Source organism: Anolis carolinensis, chromosome 6, assembly GCF_035594765.1.
Source record: "Anolis carolinensis isolate JA03-04 chromosome 6, rAnoCar3.1.pri, whole genome shotgun sequence".
NCBI lineage: Eukaryota > Metazoa > Chordata > Lepidosauria > Squamata > Dactyloidae > Anolis > Anolis carolinensis.
In genome coordinates, this window is record NC_085846.1 from 112,767,731 (window position 1) to 112,793,459 (window position 25,729).

The 25,729-nt window shown below is 42.5% G+C and overlaps 1 protein-coding gene across 1 annotated transcript in view; it reads right to left on the reverse strand.

The window, feature by feature from the left end:
* Positions 1-25,729, reverse strand: part of oxsr1 (oxidative stress responsive kinase 1) — a 93,621-nt gene that overhangs the window by 21,391 nt on the left and 46,501 nt on the right. Inside the window, exons 4-6 of the mRNA XM_008112201.2 lie at positions 25,514-25,655; positions 7,622-7,677; positions 1,236-1,345 (exon numbers count right to left, since the gene is read on the reverse strand). Coding sequence (XP_008110408.1) covers positions 1,236-1,345; positions 7,622-7,677; positions 25,514-25,655 — 308 coding nt within the window. The remainder of the gene's footprint in view (positions 1-1,235; positions 1,346-7,621; positions 7,678-25,513; positions 25,656-25,729) is intronic.

Below are 25,729 nucleotides of genomic sequence, written 5' to 3' on the forward strand. Positions count from 1 at the left end.
ATCAAAGCTTGTCTTTCTTCACTTTCAGCAACAATTCATATTCCAAGAAAGTCATTTCCTCTTTGGCATTAGCCTATTACCTGGAATCTTAAATAGAATTGTTATTTTCCCTCTCAACAGCAAAAAAAGATGCCAAGTATTCTTTTCATTGAATGTTAAGCTAGTTTCTTTGGTCCTAGATGAAGAATTAACTGCTTCTGGAGATAGTGGAAAATGAAAGTATTTGCAACTATATTAGGAACCTATTGCTTTGCTAATACAACAAACATTTCTTTGGGAGGAATATCAATAATTTTATTGCAGGTCCATTCAGCACTATGAATGGAAAATGTTGTCCTGAACATGAAGGAAATATCCCCCTGCAAAGCTGGAAAATGAATGCAGAATTTTAAATGCGCTTATATGCTACGAAGTCTTTCTGTGTTTTATTCTCCCATCCAAATGGGTCAGGATTTCTCCAATTTTACAGAACAGATATAGAAAAATAAATCATCTGCATCTCCAAAAATCACCATATTCTAAACTCTCTTGGACACATCTATGAACTGATTCACAGATGCCCCACAATGTAATACATGAATGAGACAAATGTGCATTTCAAACATTCATTTCACACTTTGGGGATGCGATTTGATGCAGCTAGTGCAAAGACATAATGACAAAACAAAGTTTGCTGCCAAAAAACTACAGAGCACAGCCTAATGATGTATCGGATGAATTCCGCCAATTTATTATGACCCAGGGTGCAGTAAAATGTGGAAAAGTTTTATCAAATACAATATCCGTTGAGCAGATATTTCTGATATCTATTCCACCAAGTAGAACCAGTCTTGGAAGTTTACATGGCTGTTTCCCATCATTTTTACAGTTGTATTGTTTCTCTTGGGTTCTCATCTATTTCTTCAAATCTTTTTCTTTCTTTATAATCCCCAGAATTAACTCAAGAGAAAATTCTATTCAGATTCATAACCAGTCTATTTTAAATGTTTTCCTTTTTCACTGACTATGGATATTTTAATCTCTCCTCTATCTGACTACTTGCATTCATGTATGATTTTTAATCTCTTCCAAACTCTTTTCAGTCTTTCCTCCTGCCAACAGAGATCCACTGCTCTTAAAATAAAATAAAAATCCCTTCAAAGAAAAGGCAGGCCAAAAGGTCAAAGGCATTTGGGGCCAGTGAATTACTAGTTGAAAACTATCCTCATTTTCAGGCCTTTTCCATTTCCTCTTACCTGCTCCATCACTTCAGGTGCCATCCAGCAAGGTGTGCCCACAAAGGTTTTCCTCACTTTGTTTCGAGTGATGTCTCCACCAGTGGCTAAAAAAGCACTAACACCAAAATCTGAAATAGAAAAAAATAAAATATTTTAATAAAATATCTGAACTGTATGTTCATGGTTTTGTTTAGCTCACATCTCCCAGATGTTGGGTTAAAGCGCTTTTTTAAATTTGGGTTTTGAAAATTCAGCTTTCTCAATCTGAATGTTCAGCTTTTTTACAAAGCCAATTTCTAACCCTTATAACTGATGATTGGCTTGAAAATGGCAGCTGTCCAGCATTTCCAATTGACATGGGTCGAATTTCAGAATCTGCTATAGCCACCTGCTTCTTCCTATGATGACCAAACATGAAGGAAATACAGACTTCCCAAAAAGTCATTTTCGACAAATTTCATTTATACTCTTAGCCTCAGAAAACCCTGTAACAGGTTTGCTTCAGAATCACTGCAATTTGGAAATGACTTGAAAGCACACAACAACAAACCACACTTCCAAGCACATACCGCTTTCCTTTTCTATCTCTAAGTACAGCATTTCCACAGGACATCAGTAAAATTTCAGTCTGCCATAGTTACTTACTTTAGCCTATGATCAAACAAACAAATACAGACTTTCCAAAAACTCACCTCTTTCAATAGATCTAAATTATACTCCTAGCCTCAGAAAAGACCATAATAGGTTCCCCTTACGGTCACCATATATGTTGGAAATTACTTAAAAGCACACAAAAGCAGCAAACTGCACCTTCAATCCTGTGTCCACACTTTGGACCACACACTACCCCCCCCCCCCCCCTTAAGTCCATGAAGTACACTACTGTTGTTTTTCTCTCAGTCAGTTTATTACAAGCGGGTTTTTTATCTGGATGCTTCAAAAATGACTGGGATCCATCTTTCAACCATTTGAACCTTAGTCCTTAACCTATCGAATAAGTAAAGAGATCTGTATCTAAAACAATACAGAATGTAGAATTAGTAGAAAGGATAGGTGAGATCCTGCATTGGAAGTAGAGCTGCAGTATCGGAACTACAATGGCTCTCCAGATATGACCCCCAAAACCCACCTTGAATGTCAAGCGACCATCCTATGCGGCTGGAAAATGGAACACTGAGCAATGACATTAAGGATCCTGCTTCTTCCAATAAGCAAAAGTAGGACAGAGATTTGTGACAAGACTTTCTGCACCTCATTCCACTGCTCACTGATGGTTGGTTATCTAGTCCTTCAACTCCTCACTTGCCAGCATTCCAGACCTCTATCACTTAAGGCAGCTGAATAAATCATAGAATCCTAGAGTTGGAAGAGACCTCATGGGCCATCCAGTCCAACCCCCTGCCAAGAAGCAGGAAGATGACATTCAAAGCACCCCCAGTTTGCAAGATGAGTTTCAAAGATATGGTATGAATGGTACCACAATCATAAATGTGAATATGAAGCAGTTACAAGGACACACAACAGAAGCTTACAACAACATTCCAAATGTAAGGAAACATAGGATCATGGAGTAGGAAGAGACCAAAAGTGCCATTGTAATCCCAGTCTGCCACGCAGGAGAACCCAATCAAAGTACTTCCAGCAGATGCAATAGGATTGCATTGAACCTGGGACCCACCAGAATCTATAGGATCCAGCTGATATGTTTAAAGGACATATAAAAAAATTAAAAGACTACATAACAGCTGTATTGTTGAAGAATTTTAATCTAATTTTAAGCACAGTTAGCTCTGACTGTAATAATACCCAAAGCTTTTCTTTTCCCCCAGCTAAATTTCCAGAATCTTTCTCCTTTCCATTATGCTCAGTATCATGCTAGATGGCCCAGGGGTGGGGATGGGGCTAGTTCAACCTAAAAATGTAACCATTTCAAATTCTGGTTTAATGCGAGAATGTTGCAGAGTGTCACATCCCATCCTCAACATCTCAAACTGAATGGGAGTTGTCCTAGAACCACCCCCACAGCTCCACGATCATCACCCAGTCACAAGATTCTAGTATTGTTGTTCCTCCGCCTCGATTTCTGAAGCCGCTATTGTTTCCAAGAACAAAAACAAGGATCAGATATCTGGTTCTAAACAAATCTGCCTTGCATGGAAGGCGTGCATTATAAGCTGCCACACTTTACCATTGTAGCGTACAGTAGAACCTCTGTATTTGTTGGGGATACGTTCCAGGATTTTGCGTAGATGTACAAAGCCATGCGTTATAGCAAATCCTACTGAACAAACAATTTCTTGCCAAAGAATACCATGGAGTCATGCAGGAGAACCTGGAAAATGACTGGAGAAGACATATTTTGTTGGACATGACAGTCCTGTGGATACAGGGGTTGCACTGTATAGGACAGGGGCACACACACATACACACACACACATATATTTATACATACATGCATACACACACAAAGGTATTCTGAACCAAAGATGAATGGGAGTCCTCCAGATTAGGGCTAAAAAAGCCTGTACTCCCAAACATCAGAACAGCAAGTATTTACAAATTCAAGCGTTCCATTATTTTCTCCTTCATTTTTTACTCATTTTCAACTGGCCAAAAAAGAATGTTGCTCAAACTGTTCCAAAAGGCAGAAAATCTATCAGAACTAGAGCCTTCCATTGCCTTGTAAACTGGAGCAATATGGATAAATCTGCATTAAATTATTGGCCAACACTGCATACCATTTATGTCATGTCAATTACAAATGAAAACTCACATGCCAAAAGAAATGTGTCCATATACTATTGCTGCTCAGGGCAGCACTTATAAAATAACTACACATACAGGTAACTTCAGCAACAGGGGAATATTAACAAAATGCCTATTATGTACAGACATAAAAAGGGAAGCTGGGATTTCAATGTTATCACTGAGCAATGTTGGATGCCTCGGCTGACATCCCACCTTTACAGCAACTGAGGTTTCCAAGGGTTTAATTGCAAATCTATCATTTTCCCAGCTTAGCCGCCGGCTCATTATGGTGGGGCATATTTGCTGTCAAGCGTCCTACAAGGGTCAGTTCAATACACTCTACAGAGAACAGGCCCTTCAGACAGAAATTATGCAAGCAGTCTTTTGACAAGAAAATGAATTCAATTACTTCTCACCAAAGTGTGGGCTTGCATTTATAGGCAACATCTCCCTCAACACAGAACAGCTTCCGAACACTTACAAATTTGAACTGTCAAAATATAAGATCACTTAACAGCTGTAGCAATCCACACTTTTCATTGGGAGGGGAAAAAGCTACACCAGCTGCTTCAAAAACTGGGAAATGCTTGAGACATCTTATCAACCCAATTATACGTCTCATTTCTATACAAAGCAGACATACGAGGAAAAACGTGTTAGCAAGCAGAAATCTCGCATAAGACAGACTTGTTGTTCTGTGATTTCAAGACATTTCTAACTTATCGAAAACCTATGGAGAATCCATCATGGGATTTTTCTGGCAAGATTTGTTCTCTAAGATTGAGAGAATATGATTTGCCCAAAGTCACATAGTGGATTTCTGTGTCCGAGCGCCGAAATTCGAACCCCGTTTTCCAAAGTCATAGTTCATTCTCAAAACATCATGTACTGACTCTCGTGCAATGTCTGTCCAGTGCAAAGACATTGTTGTTTGCAAGTAACAGTAAGTCAGAATTACAAAAGATCTAGTTTAATGATCAAAACTAGTATATTTGTGCATGCTGCCTGACTTTCCAGTAATTTTGTCAGTGGCAAATGGTTAAACTAACTAGAAGGCTGAATCTTAGTGTTACATCTGTTTGGGTGGGAACTTGTTTATGGCCCCATCTACATTAACCATTTAATGCAGTTCAAAGGTAGCTTCAAATGACTAGACAACAAACTCCCACAAAAGTGTGTGAAAGAAAGCCCTTAATGTGCAACTTTGGTTTTTCTAATCACCATCCAGGCCTCAAACTGGTTGGTGATTATGTAATTATCTGCACAGTGAAACCACTTTCTTCAATACTGGTTTGAAACTGATTTAAGCTGTCAGTGTATAGACACATGAGGACATACAACACATGCTGGCTTATGACTTTTTGTGGCTCTGGTGGATGGAGGAATGACCTCACTCATAAATGACATCCATCCCCTTTGAGACTAGTGCCTTGCCTTCGAGGAAACCCTGACATGACCACTGAATGGAAAGGGAGACCAATAAAGCTGTATCCTGCTGTATACCTTTAGCCAGATGCAAAGCAACAGCCCCAGAGCATGCCTTTGTCACTACATCTCCAACTACAGCAGTGGTAGACAATTTTGAGACACAAGAGAGCCGTATTAGACCACTACAAAGCCCTAGAGGTCCATAACCCCCTTCCCACTGCATCCTTGCAAAAAAAAAAAAAAGTACACCTTACATGACCCTCTGTACTTTGGTCCCACCAAACAAGATAGTGGGTAAAGAGAAGGGTACATCCAGAAGATCTCAGAGCTCTAATGGTCTCATAAAGTTGACCACTTGGCTCCATAAGACTTCAGATAGGCAGCAGATCTCCAAGACCTCAAGTAGAAATGGAATTTCTGATTTTACACATGGAAAGAATGTCCTCTAAACCTTTTGAGATGATGACCCTTTCCAGGGAAGAAACTGTTCTCCCTATCATTTGATGTAACCCTAAATTTGACATTTTTTCCTTTGGTTCACAATACATAATCCCATTAGTCAACTCTTGAGATGTTTCTGGACAATGTCAACACATACTCTAATAGCCAGCTATTGCAAAGGAATTAAGATGAATTATCAGGAAACTGAATGCCATCCTCTATTCCAAATGTTGTAGATTTCCTCAGCTTCTACAGACTACTAGCACTCACACAGCTGGTTAATCCTACATATGAACAGGGCTTCAATGGATTTCAGTTTTATCTAAACACAACGTGAATGTAACACGTGATGATCTTATTTATGGTATCAAAGCACACGGGCAGGGAAGTCATTAGCTCTGAACACAAAGGCTCCTTCTGGGATATCGACAATGGATTTCCAGTCAAAGCATCATTATGGATTCAGGAGCTTGCTTGAAAGGCGAGCCTAGACGCTCGGGTGGCCCTTTGATATTCAGATGCTTTCACACAGCTAAGTGATTCTGGAAGAAGATGAAGCGGAAAAAAGACAGGCAATCTTAATTTATACTGCAGTCATTGCCCACTGAATATAAGCCAATAAACCTCTGCAGATAAAAAAAGGAAGAACTCATATTCTCAAGAATACTTGAAAGAGCTCTAGTGTAATCACAGCAAGTCCAAAGACAGGGGCATCGAGGAGGTACAAGACAATGACTTGCTTCATGCAACGGCCTCAAATGCATCTTCAGTCTGGGAGAACACAGTCTTTCAAACAGTCTTGTCTCAAGTCATATAGGGATGCATAGGTCATGACTAGCTCTTTGACCTGTGCCCGGAAATGTATCAGGAGCCAATAAAGCTATTGTGGCAAAGGCATTGCGTGCTCCCAGGCAACAGTCTTTAGCATTGTGGACTAGCTGAGGTTTTTAACCACTTCCAAAGGCAGACTCATGTTGAGCAAGTTTAAACAGTTCAAATAGGGTATAATTTAAAGCATGTGTTCCTGGCATCTGCATTCGCCTTAGTTGTGCAAGGATAATCCTGGGCACCACTGAAACCTGGCCATCCAGGTTCAGGTCTGAATCTAAGTGCACAACGTTTACAGAAAGAGAGAAATCTCCTGCAAGCATTGTAGATAAAGCAAATAAAATAAAATCCAGACAACTGGAACATTTCTTTGGTCTAAGACAGTGGTTCCCAACCTTTGGGCCTCCAGATGTTTTGAATTTCAACTCCCAGAAATCCCAGCCAGCTTACCAGCTGTTAGGAATGATGGCAGTTGAAGTCCAAAACACCTGGAGGCCCCAAAGGTGTTGGGGGACAAAACTGACACTAAGACCAAAATCTAAGAAAATTGGAACCAGCAACCAACCCACTTCTAGATGGTTTCCAAGTTAGGCAGTTTGAGGATGTGTTTATATACATTTCTGTGAGGAGCAAGTGAGGAGCCACCTTCAGCACTGGGCATGACCCATGAACTGCAGCTCTTGGGAAAGTTACTCTTTTGGATTAGGTAAAAAAAGCATTTTTCCCATCCTCTCATTGACACATAAATCTTTCTTCACTAAAATGGGAAGGAAACTTTGTTTCTATGGGTTTTATTAGTGATTCTCAAATCATGGAGGAGGAGTATGGACATTTTACATTAAGAAAGTAACTTCTCCAAATTCCAGGAAAAACAATGCATCTTAAGGAGAGCGTTTCTGTTACTCTCCACACCAGGCCATAGTATTTTCACCCTGAAAGCACAAAGGAAAAATGTTCACCTGCAATCTGAACAGAGCCATCTTCTCCGAAAAGAATATTTCCAGCTTTCACGTCCCTGGAAAGAAAAGACAAACAAGAAGATGGTCAACTTTAAGTCCTATTTATGGCTTCTTCTTTCCTTCTTGTCCAATTCCAGTAAAAAATGAGAAACATTACCTTCCTAAAACAAGGTAATCCACACTAGGGCTGTGGATATAGAATTAAAGTCTGCATATAAAATGTTTCTGAGTTTTACTGCCTATACAAGTTACTGCCTCTTTTGTAACATGACCAAATGCACAACTTGCTCTTGTCTTAATTTTATGTCTTGTTTTAAACTAGTTATATTTTTAATTGTGAATCATCCTAGAAATGTTATTAACTTCAACAAGCAGTTTTACAAACATTTAACTACAGTAGAGTCTCATTTATCCAACCTCCACTTATCCAGTGTTCTGTATTATCGAACGCAGTTTGCCTTTTAGTAGTCAGTGTTTTTGTAGTCAATTTTTCAATACATTGTGAAGTTTTGGTACTAAATTTGTAAATACAGTTATTACTAGGTAACGTTACCGTGTGTTGAACTGGTTTTGTTGTCGATTTGTTGTAAAACATGATGTTTTGGTGCTTAATTTGTAAAATCATAATGTAATTTGATGTTTAATATGATTTTCCTGAATCCCTCCTATTATCCAACATTTTCGCTTATCCAACATTCTGCCAGCCCATTTATGTTGGATAAGTGAGACTCTACTGTATAAATAAATGCAGTAGGATTGTCTTATCTGTGTCGGATACGTTCTTTGTTGCACTGTAATTAGCTGAAACTTCAGATACAACCATTCAATTAGCTACTTCTGCTCCCAGTATAACACAGAACAGTGGTTCTCAACCTGTGGGTCCCCAGATGTTTTGGCCTTCAACTTCCATAAATCCTAACAGCTGGTAAACTGGCTAGGATTTCTGGGAGTTGTAGACCACTGGGAGCTGGGAACTCATAGACTGAGAACCACTGTCCTAACAGCTGGTAAACTGGCTGGGATTTCTGGGAGTTGTAGGCCAAAGCACCTGGGGACCCACAGGTTGAGAACCACTGACATAGAGCTTTGCTGGAAGACCTAGACATTTCTTAGATATCTTCGTTAGAAATATTCTATGTCCTCCAAGGCAACTCTATGGGAACCCTACCATATAATCACCTGTAGGACCTAGCAAATTCCTCGAGGCAATTTTTCCCCAGTAAGTGAAACCATGGATTCAGGGCTCTCATTGTACATAATATAAAGCTATGCAATAGTGGGAGCGATAATGCATCCATCTAGCTCTGGATCCACTCTCTTCTAACCAGCCAAATCTCTCTAGCTCTCTTTAAAGGAATGCTATTATTTCTGTGGCAGACTCTTTCTGAGTTTTGCTAACTTGGACACTAAGCAGGTGAGTGCCTCCTCTTCCACCCTGAGTTGACATATATACACTTAAGACCAAGAGGAGGCCAAAACGGCTTTCAAAACTGACAAGAAAACTAATTGTTTACACATTAAATGAAGCAAGTCACACTCAGATGGGCTTTTAAAAAGGCATCGGTTTGCACAATATCACACAGAAGGAAACTGCATTGTATCCCTTGTCTGCTGGCCATCTATTCACTTCCACTAAGTGCCAAAGAGTAGCAAAAGCCTTTGTCCAGAGAATAATGGCTCTATTTGTTTTCATTTTGTTTCATAACCGACACAGGGGAGGGTGAGCTTGGTCCCACTCCAGAAACGAAAGGGAATTTCCACTGTAGGCTTCAGAACTCTTTGGGGAGCATACGGTCCAGCCTGAAAACCCATCCGCATGTGCCTGCCTCACACAGGTCTTGGGAGATGAAGACAATCATCTTTAATACCTTGGCATCAATTTATTCTTCAGCAAATAATACTGACCAGTTTTTTCCGAACACTCTAAGGTAACAGTACTTCAATAGTACATCAGAAAATGGAAATATATAAAACAGTTACTTAGCAGACATTCAAGAACATCAATTCCCACAATATGTCTGACAAGCAATAAATTATATCTCTTATTCTCGGAAATCATCACATCACTGACAACCTATAGACAATGACCATACTGCAACATGAACAAAGTTTTATTCAACATTACCTGAATGCAAAAATAGAGATCATATAGCATTCTAGGCTCTGTTGTGAATGCAGCTCCCAGTATCCTAAATCAGGAACCAATCGTTAGGAATGCTGGGAATGTGAGTCCAACAACACTGAATGACTGTATGATTCCGCTGTAGAGATGGAGAGGGAAAACCTGGCAAAGGAATGCCATTTATTCAACCTCAGGGTGAACCAGACTAGAGTTGTTCCATGCAGCCTACCACTGGCGTATATCATGAGAAGACAGAATGAAATCCACATAACGTTCTACAATTTGTTGATACTTGCATGTATTTAAGTAAACCAGACTTTCCTAGCATTAAGTACTGAGCTTTGGAGAACTTTCAGCTTAAGCTTTCTGGAGTCAAAAGGCCAACAATATCGACCAGTAGTCATTCTTAGGGCTTGTATTTTGGAAAGAAGAGCTACATCATTCTATCACACCATTTGGAAAGAGAACTGGGTTGGGAAATGGCAGCTCATAATCAGAGGGGACCTCAAACACATGCCCCCCTCTTTGAAGACTGAAAACTACTTTCCACAAATACATAAACTGAATGGGTTGTTAGACAGGCCCTCATTCATGAATAGTTGTAGGTTGGAGACTTCAACATCTCTACAATAGCTCAAGGGGAGAATTAATAATAATAATAATAATAATAATAATAATAATAATAATAATAATAATACTTTATTTATATTCCGCCCTATATCCCCAAGGGGACTCAGGGCGGATTCCAGCATACACAACACAAAAGCAAACATTCAATGAAAGGGAACGTCAACCTCTGTAGAGGCCAAAAACAGCCATACACCAACATAAGGTTGACTTATGCCTTCATATACCATTAACAGGATGGTGTCCCATTACTGTTGGAACATCTCAACAAAAGTAAGGATTAGCTAATTTATGCATCTAACCCAGGAGTCAACAAATGTCGTAATCTAATGGGTGGGTCAAAATCTCCCCTAAAACACTCTTAGGAATGTAGGGGGCTTTTGTGCCTCATCTGAACTATTTTAGGCCAAGGAGATAACTTTTTTATTACAAGTTACTTCCTGATATTAAGAAAAGGCTTCTGAGGGAAGGACTAAAATGGCTAAGAGAGACTCAAAAAGTGAAAAAAAATCCTCCATACTCTTCCAAGGATTTTGGGGGATCCTTTATTCAAAGGATCAATGAGGGTAATAAAAATGCAACCCATGGGATGCACCTCAAAATAATCCGAAAATGTATTGAACAGATGCCGACAGATGTGGGATGGAGCCAAACTGACAAACTGGATGTACTGCTGGTAGGTGGAATCAGCCATGAAGAAGTTCTCTAATTTATTTAAATCAAAGACATAGTCATTTTAATATCTGGAGTATCAGAATGCAAAGGAAGTATCTTAAAATGCTACAAGATCCCTTTGCACACTGCTATTCCAATTTATATGAATTGGTTGCTCCCTAAGCAAACACAGCCTTAAAATCTGGGCAAGCTCTTGATCCAGCAGTATTGCTCAACCCACCAGAAGAATCCAAAGCTTCCCCCACTTCGGAAGAGTTCCAGGAGTTCCCTAGCTCCTGCCAAGAAATGATCTCACCCTGATGTTATCCTTGCTTTTCATTAATATCCAGGCTTGATTTGTGTGATCTATGATATATAGGCCTGCCTTTGAAAAGTCTTTGGAAAGTTCAGCTGATTCACAATACAGCAGGGAGACAAAGTGGCTGTCCAGGGCGCCATGGTATGAAGAACTAATAAAGAACTCAGCCGGCTCCTAGTGTCCAGTTGCAATTCTAAGTGATTGCATTGACCTTCAAAGCCTTAAACCAGGGATCAGAAACATACGGCCCTGTAGATTTTGTAGGACTGGAGCACCCATCATCCCAAGCCACCTAATGGCAAGGAATGATGGGAGATGTGAGTCCAGTAGTATCTAGAATGCTACATGTTCCTCTTTTGGCCCTGGCACTTCTAAACCATCTACCAAGAGAATTATCAGATCTTCTGCAGGTAAAATGTTCAGTGGTTATACGTCAAGCACAGAATTCCATTTCAATTCATACCGTTTTTATTTTCTTTCTCTTCATCTGGTCTTTTGTTGTGGTGTCAGATTTTATTTTTCTGCTCAATATTCACTAATCATTTAACAACTGCTTGTATTTGAAAACTGAATCCAGGAATTGGTTTTAAATGAGTGTGATTTAGATAAATGGTTGGACTTCCTATTTTATTGGTTTGCTGGCCTTATTGTAGGTTGAATTCAAAGACATGGCCATGTTAGACAGCATGCAATCCCTACCTGGTAAATCCTTAAGACACTAACAGTAATGAAAAACCCCTGGCTGGCCTTGTGTGAAGACTCATGGGCCTTGTAGTCCTGCTCATGACATTGTAATGCCTGATGAAGAAGAAAACTTGGGTTTTTTACCTTCCCAGTCAGAACTGGAATCTTCTCAGCCAGATCTTTCCCAGGCAGATCTGGGAACCTTGCACCTGCAAGAAAGTTGTGTCCCAGAAGTATGTCAAACAAACCCTGAGCCTACATCTCCCGTGTTCTCTCGCCATGAGTTTTGTAAACAACAGAGGGGTTTGGAAGCAGCTTCGCGCAGGAGTGCGAGGATAGCAGCTAAGAATGTACCCAATTAAGTCTGCTTTTCGTGAGAACCTTTAAGGAGTCAGACATCTGGTCTCAGAGTTTAGCTTTCGTTTCTGGTTCCCAGAGAACTGCTTCGGCGGGAAAGTTAGACTCTATATAGGTGTTTTACCCGCGTAGTAACTTCGCGGAGTCAATTCGTCAGCCTCCGGAGCGAGTTGTGTCTGGACAGCGCGCTCCGATTCAAGCCTCGTTCCTGCTCAAGCCTTGCCTTGTTTCCAGCCTCCGCTCCTGTTTCCCAGCCTTTGTTTACCTACGGATCTTGCCTTGTTCCCAGGACTAACCCTTGCCTTGTTTCACGGATTTTACCAAGTTATTCCACGGACCTTGTTCTTGTTCCTCGTTACCTTGTTCCACGTTTCAAGCCTTGTTTCAAGTATCAAGTTATTTCCTAGCCTTGCTCAAGTTCATGGACTAAAGGACCTTGTCATCTCCCCTCACTTTGCCTGGCAAAGTGAGTGTTTCGGTTATTGGATTACAACTTTGGACCTTAATATTTCATATTGGACATTATTTCTTTGGACTAATTTTGACCTTTCCTGAAAGGTCTGCTTCTGGACTAACTTTTACATTTGCTTTTACTAACTTTATATATTTCCTTAATAAAGATATTAGATAGAATCTGGCCTCTGCGTATGGTTATTGGTGCTCTGTAGCCTGGGTCGTGACAGCTTGACTCCGCCACCCTAAGCACCAATTAACCTCGGCCAGAATGTCTACCGGAACCGTACCTGGGCCGAGCGGCCAGCCGATTACCTACACCATCGACAAGGATGAGGTGGACCGAATCCGTGATAAGCTCAATGCACAGGATGGGGAAATAAAGGGTTTGAAGGAACGCGGAATCCGTCTTCCGGCCATGGCGTTGCCAACCAAGTTTACTGGAGAAGCTTCTAAGGTTCATGTTTTCCGTCGCCAATGCCAAGCTTATCTAGAGGCCCGTGTTGCCGAGTTTCCCCAGGAAGACATCAAGGTGGCGTGGATTTACAGTCTCCTAGACGGGCCAGCGGCTAACTGGGCGACGGCTCTGTTCGACCAAGCCTCCCCACATCTAAGGTCAGCGCAACATTTCTTGGACCACCTTAAGGCGACCTGGGGAATCGAGGACAATTTGGAGGCCGCCGGGCACAAACTCCGCCGCCTCTTCCAAGGAGACAGACCCATGTCTCAGTACATAGCCGAGTTCCGAGTGCTGGCCCACAACACCGGCTGGAACGATGTTGCCCTCAGAGGACAATTTCGGGAGGGTCTCAACATTGAAATGCTGGAGGAAATCTCCAAGGTGGATCCTCCCCAAACGCTGGAAGCACTCATCGATCAATGTTTACGGGCTGAAGTCATGATTGCCAACAGAAAACAGTGGGTCCGAGGCCAGAGCGGTAGAGCTGGGGCAAAACCCTCCGCTCCCGCCAGCGTTCAGCCGCGTCCAGTGTGGAGACCCCCACCACCATCCCCATACCCCAGAGGGAGCGAGGAGGTGCCGATGCAGTTGGGCAATGTGCGTCCCAGATTAGATGCCGCCGAGAAGGCCCGCCGCCAACGCCTAAATCTCTGCTGGTATTGCGGGAATGGGGGCCACTTCGCCAGAGAGTGCCCAGCCAAAGGGAAGCCCGCCGCCCGTCTTGCGGCGGCGTCCTCCACGGAGACGAAGGCGTCTGAGGCGGCTGGCACACAGCCGGCGGGGGAAGCCAACGACCGGGCGTAGAGAGGCTCGCCAACCCGGTCAAGAAACCCGTTCAAGAGCCGCCAACCGGGGTCCTGTTCCTTCTAGTGGTCACCTTATGGTCAGCAAAAAGGGGACCCGTCATGATCCACGCCATGATAGACTCAGGAGCTACCAACAATTTCATTGATAGAGAGTATGCCGACTCTCTGGGATTACAATATCATGACTTCAAGAATGCCCGTGTGGTGCAAGCCATTGATGGTCGCCCTCTCAAGACGGGCCCCGTAAGCCAGTGGTCGGAACCCACCAGGATGTGGATAAGGGAACATATGGAAGAGATTTCCTTCTTTGTTACTGAGGTTCCCCATTTCCCTGTGATTTTGGGGATTCCATGGCTGACACTTCATGACCCAAGCATCTCCTGGTCCAACAGAGAACTGCAGTTTGCTTCAAAGTACTGCCAAAATCATTGCCTCGTAGCCAAGGTCTGCCATGCCACAGACACCGAGCCCATTATCACCTTGCCAAAGAAGTACTCCGAGTATTGGGATGTATTCAATGAAAAAGAAGCCGAAAGGTTACCCCCACATAGACCTTATGACTGTGCCATTGACTTGGTGGAGGGGGCCCCGATCCCGCGAGGGCATCTCTACTCCCTGACTGAACCAGAGCAAGAAGCTCTCAGGGAATTCATAGAGACAAACCTTCGCAAGGGATTCATCAGACCCTCTCAATCCCCAGCCGCCTCCCCAGTGATGTTTGTGAAGAAGAAGTCAGGGGAATTACGCTTGGTGGTGGACTACAGAGCATTGAATAATATCACCAAGCGGAACAGCTACCCCCTGCCCTTAATCTCGGATCTACTAGACCGACTTCGAGGAGCCAAGGTTTACACCAAGCTGGATCTTCGGGGAGCTTACAACTTAGTTCGCATCAGAGAAGGGGACGAGTGGAAGACCGCCTTCCAGACTAAATTCGGATTATTCGAATCCCGAGTTATGAATTATGGATTATGTGGAGCTCCCGCAACGTTCCAGCATTTTGTCAATGACATTTTCCAGGACTATCTAGATAGGTTCTTGATAATCTACCTGGACGATTTTTTGGTGTTTTCTAGATCACAATCAGAACATGAGAACCACGTCAAAATGGTGTTACAACGATTGCGGGATCATGGACTTTATGCCAAGCTGGAAAAATGCGCTTTTGATCTACAAGAGGTAGATTTCCTTGGATACCGTATCTCGCCTCTAGGGCTCTCCATGGATCCAGCCAAGGTTTCCGCAGTATTGGAATGGCGGGCGCCAACTAACAAGAAGGAGGTGCAGCGATTCTTGGGGTTCGCGAACTACTACCGCAAGTTCATTCCAGATTTTGCCCGCTGGTCTGACCCAATCACTAGCTGCATCCGTGGAAAACAGCCCTTCCGCTGGACTGATCAAGCAGAGAAAGGGTTCCAGCAACTAAAGAAATTATTCACATCCCAGCCAATCCTTCAGCATCCAGATCCTGAAACCCTTTTTGTGGTGCAAGCGGACGCCTCTGATGTGGCAATTGGGGCTGTGCTCCTACAACCGGTGGGAGATCACCTTCATCCTTGTGCCTATTATTCTCGTCAACTAACCGCACCAGAGAGGAACTATACCATTTGGGAAAAAGAACTATTAGCCATAAAGGCAGCTTTTGAAACTTGGAGACATTGGCTAGAAGGGGCCAAATTTCCCATTGAAGTCCACACTGATCATCGGAATCTAGAACATCTAAGAACTGCCCGCAAGCTAAATCAGAGGCAGCAACGTTGGGCTTTATTCTTTGAACGTTTCAACTTCCAGATTCATTATGTGACCCCAGCCCAAACCAAGCAAGCAGACGCCCTGTCACGTAAACCGGAATACGCTGCAGGACGCAAGGAGATCTTTGAATCCCAACTACTACAACCCGAGAACTTTGCCACGCTCACAGTGGGGAACACCAAATCCACTCCCATTGATTCAACTCCCTCTACTCCAGGGCCCATCTGTGCTCAAGAAATCAGGGCTAGTCAGCAAGCAGATGCCTGGGCGCAGGACCAACTTCGTCAAGGTCTGCATTTTCCCTTTTCGCTTAAAGATGGACTGCTTTGCTATAGAAATCATGTTTATATCCCACCCGGACCGGGCAGGGAAAAAGCACTTCGTCTGTGTCATGACTGCAAACCAGCAGGGCATTTCGGACTATTTAAAACCATGCATTTGATCCTAAGAGATTTCTGGTGGCCCAAGATCCGCAAGGATGTGGAAAAATATGTTAACACCTGCCCAGTATGCCAGCGCTCCAAGATAAGAAGGGAGAAGCCCTCAGGGCTTCTACACCCCCTTCCTAACCCATCTCGCCCATGGGAAATAATTTCTGCGGATTTTATCACTGACTTACCACCTTCCTGTGGATTCACCACGATCCTAGTGGTGGTGGACCTTTTCACCAAGTTAGCCCATTTCATTCCCTGTGAAGGTCTTCCCACGGCCCAAGAGACTGCAGATTTATTCCTCCAACATGTTTTCAGACTACATGGATTGCCCAAGAGTTTGGTCACAGACCGTGGATCCCAATTCACCTCTCGTTTCTGGAAGGCACTACAAAAACTATTGGGCATAGACTCTCGTTTATCTTCAGCTCATCATCCCCAAACGGATGGGCAAACGGAGCGCACCAATGCCACTTTGGAACAGTACCTTCGCTGTTATGTAAACTACCAACAGGACAATTGGGCTTCTCTGTTACCACTGTCGGAATTTGCCTACAACAATGGAGTCCAGGCTTCTACAAAAGAAACGCCGTTCTTTGCAAACTACGGCTTCCATCCACGTTTCTTTCCCCCTGTCATTGAAACTTCAGAAGTTCCCGCAGCAGAAGATTGGCTGCAGGAACTCACAGCGGTGCAACAACTTTTGCTCCAGCAACTGGAACAAGCCAAGGAGGACTATAAACGTCACGCGGACAAACATCGCCAGCCGGGCCCCGAAATCAAGGTAGGAGATCGGGTTTTTCTGTCCACTCGCTTTTTGCCCTCCCACCGCCCTTGCCGGAAGTTAGATGCCCGTTTCATTGGCCCCTATCCAGTGATGGCGCAATTAAACCCCGTGACTTTCAAACTCCAACTTCCACGTTCAATGCGCATTCACCCAGTGTTTCACCGCTCCCTGCTCCTTCCGGCGGATGGTGTGCGGCCAGATGTAGACCGGCCGGCCCCCGTCCCTATTTTGGTGGATGGGGAGGACGAGTTCGAGGTTCAGGACATTTTAGATTCTCGCTTTCACCGCCGCCGCCTGCAATATCTCATTGACTGGGTGGGTTTTGGCCCTGAGGAACGCTCTTGGGAAGACGCCTCCACAGTCCATGCTCCTGATCTAACCCGTCGCTTTCATCAGACCTATCCCGCCAAGCCACGACCTCGCGCCTCGGGGAGAGAGTCCCAGTTTGGGAGGGGCCTTGAGGAGGGGGATAGTGTGATGACTCATGGGCCTTGTAGTCCTGCTCATGACATTGTAATGCCTGATGAAGAAGAAAACTTGGGTTTTTTACCTTCCCAGTCAGAACTGGAATCTTCTCAGCCAGATCTTTCCCAGGCAGATCTGGGAACCTTGCACCTGCAAGAAAGTTGTGTCCCAGAAGTATGTCAAACAAACCCTGAGCCTACATCTCCCGTGTTCTCTCGCCATGAGTTTTGTAAACAACAGAGGGGTTTGGAAGCAGCTTCGCGCAGGAGTGCGAGGATAGCAGCTAAGAATGTACCCAATTAAGTCTGCTTTTCGTGAGAACCTTTAAGGAGTCAGACATCTGGTCTCAGAGTTTAGCTTTCGTTTCTGGTTCCCAGAGAACTGCTTCGGCGGGAAAGTTAGACTCTATATAGGTGTTTTACCCGCGTAGTAACTTCGCGGAGTCAATTCGTCAGCCTCCGGAGCGAGTTGTGTCTGGACAGCGCGCTCCGATTCAAGCCTCGTTCCTGCTCAAGCCTTGCCTTGTTTCCAGCCTCCGCTCCTGTTTCCCAGCCTTTGTTTACCTACGGATCTTGCCTTGTTCCCAGGACTAACCCTTGCCTTGTTTCACGGATTTTACCAAGTTATTCCACGGACCTTGTTCTTGTTCCTCGTTACCTTGTTCCACGTTTCAAGCCTTGTTTCAAGTATCAAGTTATTTCCTAGCCTTGCTCAAGTTCATGGACTAAAGGACCTTGTCATCTCCCCTCACTTTGCCTGGCAAAGTGAGTGTTTCGGTTATTGGATTACAACTTTGGACCTTAATATTTCATATTGGACATTATTTCTTTGGACTAATTTTGACCTTTCCTGAAAGGTCTGCTTCTGGACTAACTTTTACATTTGCTTTTACTAACTTTATATATTTCCTTAATAAAGATATTAGATAGAATCTGGCCTCTGCGTATGGTTATTGGTGCTCTGTAGCCTGGGTCGTGACACCTTGGGCAAGTCATGTTCTCTCAGCCTCAGAGGAAAGCAAAGACAAGCCTGTTTGGAATAACTTTTGCCAATGATAGGCATCCATTAGAGCTGCCATAGTTCAATAATAGCATGAACGCACAAAAGAACAACAACAAGTCACTAGACTGCTCTGTCCAAAAATCCTCAATATGTGTCTCTTCAAGTTGGTTCTTACAGGGACTCCATTAATTTCACCAAATTTTCTTAGGCAATAATAATCCAAGGTGGTTTTGCCAAATCCTTCTTCTGAAATTAAGCCTAGAGGGTTTGGTATTCATTGGCAAGCTCCCATTCAAATAGTGACAACAGCTGCCCCTGCTTAACTTTCAAGATCAGAGAAGATCTGGTGCCTTTGGTGTATTCAGGCTTGAGATTCCTACTAAATGTCCCTTTCTAAACCGTTAATTCCAGGACTACATAGGATGGAACCGTGGCAGTTAAAACACTATAACAACACTATCATTGTATACTGTATTTCTTCAATTCTAAGACGCACCTTATTTCCTATATATAATAAGCATCTCTAAAAATGGGGTAAATCTTAGAATCTCCAGTCTTTCTTATGTATTTTTGGTGGTGCTGGTGGTACTGAAATTAGGGTTCATCTTGCAATCAATGGCGTCTTACAATTATGAGAATCTAAAAGGACCCATGGTGCCTCCTTTGATTCTGGGTTGTGAGCACCCACTATGTTATAAGAAAACAGTACTTAAATTCTTGCACTGGGGGCAAACAAATGCTGTTTCTACAGCTTCAAGCCATGTTTGGCAGTGTAAATTCCTCCCTTCCACCAGCATCATCCCAACAAAACAAACAAACTAAACCATTATTGTAATGAATTTTATTTAAATAATTAATTTGTTTTTTTAAAGAACGAATTAAGTCAGTATTAATAATAATTTAATATCCAGTTGCACTACCACGAATATTAATTTCTGTATATCTGGCCTTGCCAGGTAGGGGATTTTGAGACATAGACTCCAAGAATGAAATTTTTCCAGCTCCATTTTGCCCCCAAGCTCTGAAACTAACATTGGCTATCTTGGTATAACAAACGTAAGCCCACCTCTCCTTCTATAATCCCTCCTTCTAATCAGTATACTGTACACTCGGTTATTTTGCTATCCATGGCAGCTTTATAACTGCAAGCCAGCTCTTCATCATAACTGTAATCGTAACCAAAAAGGACTGTAATGAACTACCTCCAGCAGGCACTAAAAACCTATTAACCGTTTTGCACTCTGATCCCGGAAAGCACACCAAAAGCACAACGCAAATGCAGGACATACGGGTTGTTGGGTTTTTTTAAAATGCTATTTATAGTGCAAAGATATAATTTGTTCCATTACATACTTAATGGCTGAGCAAATGGCACCCTGGGGTCCCTGAACATTATTGCTAAAGCAACAAAAGGTTAATGCGCTCCTAATTACAGTAAATCCGGAAACACACGATCCATCTTCCTATGCATTGTCTAAGCAGTCTGCGCACGTGGGGGCCGTCAATGAGGCCTGTACATGAAAAGACAATTTGTAGGAACTGTAAAACAATATGACTCAATTTAGGCGTTGGAAACTGTGCCAAGCTTCCGGCCCCACTTTACCTCCCATCAATCCATACACTCATTTATAACACAGTGAATTCAGTTTCTAACCTTTGTATCTCACTCATTTACCATTCTATTGCACTTATGTGTAGACAAGAAACACTTGGTTCTTAGTGAGTTTTGGTCTCCAAGAACATGAGTCCTAACCATTTCTTGGTTGTTTCATCTGGTTTTATATGCCACATTTCTAACGTCCTTTTCTTTCAACAATATATAACACCAAACAATACAGTAGGCCCTCCAATTTTGCAGGATGCAGAACCCCCACTAAAGTGGAAAACTCCCAAAAAAATTTTAAAAAACACCTTTTTAACCCGAGATAGCACTGCTCTAGGAATTTCTAGGTCCTCCAGGGTGACTCTTCTGTTGGAAGTTAATCATAGAATCATTCTGGAGAACATTGAGAGTCCTAGAGCAGTGTTATCTCTAGGAATCTCTTGGCTCTCCAGGATAAACCTCTGCTGCTAATTGACGACAGAATTGTTCTAGAGGACTTAGAGATTTTTGGAAAAGTGCTTGCTTTTGGTCTTCCAGGACAACCTGATGGTCAATTTCAGTTCTCTTTAGGAATCTCTAGATCGGGCATGGGCAGACTTCGGCCCTCCAGGTGTTTTGGACCTCAACTCCCACAATTTCAAGTTTGCCCATGCCTGTTCTAGATCCTCCTGGGCAACTCTACAGTGAACTGAATTAACATTAAATGAGAAAAGGAAGTAATGTTGTCTGGCTCTTTGTCACACTAAAGGTCAAGGGAAAGGAGCAATGAAGCTTGGTTTGAAGAGTAACAAGAGGTAAAACACCTGCATACAAGACCAAAGTTTGTTGCTGCCGTTGTTATATTACTTTAAGTCAACTTTGATTTACAGGAACCATCCCCTAGAGTTTTCCTGGCAAGAAATCTTTGGAGGATGTTTACCATTGCTAGGACAGTGTGACTTGCCCAATATCATCCAATGGGTTTCCATAGCTGTAACAACAACTCAAAGCCATGTCTTCTAGAACCCTAATACAAAACTCAAACTACTACACTACACTGGCTTCCAAAGTCTGTTATTTCTGGAAATGCTACAGAAGTACAAGGTACACACACCTATCCAGGTGTTACAGCATGACTTCAGAATGCAGTTGAGCAAGGATAGTACTAACAGACAATCAAATGCCTAGTGAACCGCAAGATCACCTGTTATGACCCCCTTCCCGTATCTAGGAGAAGTGGATTCTCCCAGTCCCAACTGGTTAAGCAAGATTCCTGTTTAACTAGTATTTAAAACCAATCTGAATAGAAAACCATGACTACTCTAGGACGTGAAATTTACAAAGGTTCTGCTTATCCTAGATCAGATGACGTAACCACAGAGTATGGTCAGCTTTTCTCTGCTTGGCAACAGCTCACTGGGATTTCAGGCAGAAAGAGCTTTTCCTTGCGACTTACTGGTATCCATTCCTTTAACTGAAAATATTAGAGATTGAACCTCGGCCCTTCCACATGAGTTGTGATCCTCTACATTACGGCCTTTATCATACCCAACCCTATCCAGAAAAGAGAATTAGGTTAGCCTTCTCCATGGTGAAGCATGAATATGTCTTATACTGCCTTATACATGTGTGGAGGGAAAGGAAATCTGCTCCACAGAAATAAAGAATCTGGAAATAAATACCCATCCAAATATTTCTAGTTAAGGGCCTTTAAGACTTCGTATCAGTAACAAGAGGGCTGTCAATCAATAGCACGTTTCAATCAATTCCTGCTTCTCACGGCCTTGGATCAACAAGCAGGAGAGACTGGGCCCCAAATGTCAAACTCTCTCTCTCTCTCTTTTCTCCTGACCTGTCTGGTTCCCACTGGATTTCTCCTCTTACAGTTCCACTGAAGCAAAAACATTCCCAGCACTGGAAGGAAAACGGGGAGAAGAAGAATCACATAGGGGGCAGTTGCTAACACACAAGAATTACAGCACTGGATGTCTCCATAGCAATTCCTGTGCGGAGCAATTTTTTTTCCTCTTTAACAAAAACAGAAACCACAACATCTGGGAGCAATCATGTCAAAGCATTACTCAGCATCCCAGAAACACAAAGCCAGACTCCTGTAGAACAGCCGGGTTATATTCCTACACTTCCGGAGGCCTTCAACCCCCCCTCAGAGACAGAGAGAGATTGTTGCAGAGATTTTTCCAACTCTGTGCAGTTTGAATGTTGAATTTCTGAAATGAAAGGAGAGAGACTAAAGGGAGGGAGCATTTTTAACCACAGATAACTTGCTTGCTACGTTATTATTAACAGTTCATTAACTCATTACAAGTTGAGTTTTCATTATTTAGAAATCTAAAACCTGAACTTTTTGCCTTTGGGGAAAGGGGACTAAGTCACACATCCAGGGCCTGCTGAGTTTTAACTCAAGGAGCATTGATTGCGGAAAAACAAAAGGGGAGAAAGGGGAAGCTTACACAAGCTCCTTGCAAAAAGTAGGTATCTCAGATACGTGTGTGCTCACTTTTCAGAAGTAAATGATAGCAATCTAGGAAACAATAGCAAGGGTTAGTACACAGCAACCCTATTGACTGATGCCTTTATTCAGACCGGTGAGAATGAAAATGACTCCCAGGGAGTGATGATGGGGAAGCGTTTTCCCCTCCTTTCCCAGTTACTTTGCAAAAAGGGCACAAAATGTGTTGATAGTCAGAGAAGTATCATCTCCCTTTTACAGAGCCCATCCTCCTGTATTCTTTTCCCTTTTAAGGGCTCCTGGAATAAAAAAAAACTCAATAGCTACTGGAGGTGTAACTAGCCCCTTTCCCCCAATCTTTTTCCCACTATGTATGTATGTGCAAAACAAAACCCTACATCCAAAACACTTCTGGTCCCAAGTATTTCAGAGAAGGGAAATTCAACCTTCCTTATTTATTAAAATATGCCACTGTTTAAAGCAGTGGTTCTCAACATTTGGTCCTCCAGGTGTTTAGGACTTCAGCTCTCATAATTCCTAACAGCTGCTAAGACGGGTTGCTGTGAGTTTTCTAGGCTGTATGATCATGTTCCAGAAGCCTTCTCTCCTGATATTTCACTCACATCTATGGCAGGCATCCTCAGAGGTTGTGAGATCTGTTGGAAACTAGGCAAGTAAGGTTTATATATCTGTGGAATGTCCAGGGTGGGATGGTTGAGATTTCAGAAGTCCAAAACACTTGGATGACCAAAGGTTGGGAACCACTGGTAAAGTAAAACAATCTATTCTACAAGATCTAATGCAGTGGTTCTCAACCTGGGATCCCCAGATGTTTTTGGCCTACAACTCCCAGAAATCCCAGCCAATTTACCAGTTTAGGATTTCTGGAAGTTGAAAGCCAAAATCATCTAGAGACCCCAGGCTGAGAACCACTGATCTAATGTCACATAACTATCTCATGAAGCTCCTGCCAATTTTCAGTCACAGCCTGACCTGACCCATCTTCTTCCTCTCTCCTGGCCTATGACATACCATAACTAAAAAAGACTCCAGAAATCACTCCCTTCCTTCTCTGCCAATAAGATGAGTGCCAAATCTGGACAGATGTGCAAACTGCATTCATCCTGCTGCTCACACCATGCCTCTAATTGTACTGGGCTGCCTTTCTACCAAAGGTGTGATCTATGACTCAAGTCTTCCACTGTGAGGGAACTGAACAATCCCTTTATTATGCTCACTTGGACCAGCTTCTTGGATCTAATTTCTTCCTATGGGCCACAAAACCCTTCTGTTCACTTCTCTCTTCGTATTTTGCTCCACTGCTAAGCTGACAGCCAATGTACCCTTAAACCAACTTTTATTTGGCACTGGTTCAAAATATGTCTCTACATAGTAGCAGCTGACTTTGGGAACATCTCTGCATGGACAAATGCATTAATACATTAACCAGATGATTGTGAATACCTCTAGTAGTAATTTTAAATGCAAAGATGATGGAGAGAATTTCTGTTCTGATCACAGGAATGGCTGCTGGCCAGTCCTGTATGAAGGAAAACATTCCCATTTTAGAAATATTTTCAGGGAAACAGGGTAGATCTGGTTGATTTGTTTTCTCCTTTATTATTTATTTCAACAACGTCTAGCTATTGGAAAATACTTTTTGATAATGATACAGTATGCAAAACAGTGAGCCAGCACGGCATAGTGCTGGACTACAACAAGTTTCAGATCCCCTTTCAATTATGGAAATCGAGTGACTCTGCGCAAGTCCAACTTTCTCAGCCTCAGAGGAAGGCAAAGCCCTTCTGAAAAGGTCTTGCCGAGAAAATCCTAATATTGGTTCGTCATAAGATCAATAGGTCAGAAACAACATGAAGGTACACAAAAACAGCTGCAAAAATGTAATAGAAAAAAAACAGCTCAATGTTTTCCAGACAACAGACAAGTCTGCTGCTGATTAACCTCCATGAACACTTGGTTCATGCATACTTCATGGGTGGCCGCATTAATGTGTGTCTGTAGAAGGCTTGCAGAAATGCTTATATGTTGAGCAAAATATCTTGTGAGAGCAGACCCTTTAAGTCAAAGAGGATTAGGTGCAATTACTTTGCACTTTCCCATCTGACTCACTATCTGGGAGCAAAAATGCATAGACAGCATCGCGTGTGACTGATACAGTTGTACGGTAGAAGATTGAAGGACTGACGTTCATCTGAATACTCTGGACAAAGACAACCTGAATCCCAGTGCTTGGATGTTGCTATCTCTTGTCAATCTGATTTTATATCATGCTGTATGTTATTTCTCACTTTAACCGCACATGCTACTTTTAGGGAAAATAACTGGCATAAAAATAAATATTTAAACATCAGGAGAAGAGGCTCACAGATGGAGCTGAGTATACCTAGTCACTTCCCAGGTCAGGCTGAAGCACCGTTTGGAAGATGCAGCCTCCGTGAGAAGGAATTACAACCACAAGGGCAAAATGCAACAGAATAAGTGGATTTAAAGCACAGATTATCAAGTTTCAGAACAACTGGAAGTCTGGATTTGAATACTAGCTCAAACTTTGTCAGTCACAGACACTAACATGACAAAAAATTACATATGTATAGGATGATGGATACATGGTCTATCAATATAACTTGTGAAAAGAATTTGGGGATTATTGTTAACAAACTGAACATAAGACAGCAGTGTGATGCTGCATCAAAGACAATGAAGGCTGTTTTAATAGAAGCATATTTTCTAAGCCAAGGAGAGCAACAGTCCCACGATATTTCAACCCTGTGATTTGTGGTTGTAAGGCAGACAGGAATAAATATAACCTATCTTGCAAAGAAGACAGATTGTGAATCACTTTGGCTTAATTAGAAGTGTAAGTAAACGAAAAGTTATAAATGTAATAGTCAAAGAGGTACCTGTGGATTTGCCCGTTTTTATGCAAGTATTCCAGTCCTTCCAACACTTCCCTCAGGATTGTAGCTATTACCGGTTCATCCAAGACTCCGTTCTTATGTTCCCCTTTTGCCACAATGTGTTTAATAACATCCAGAACAGAACCTGTAGAGGAAGCAAGATCAGTGTTAGTAGCTGGAAAGAAGTACAGGTAACTCAGCATTACTTTAATAGGAAAT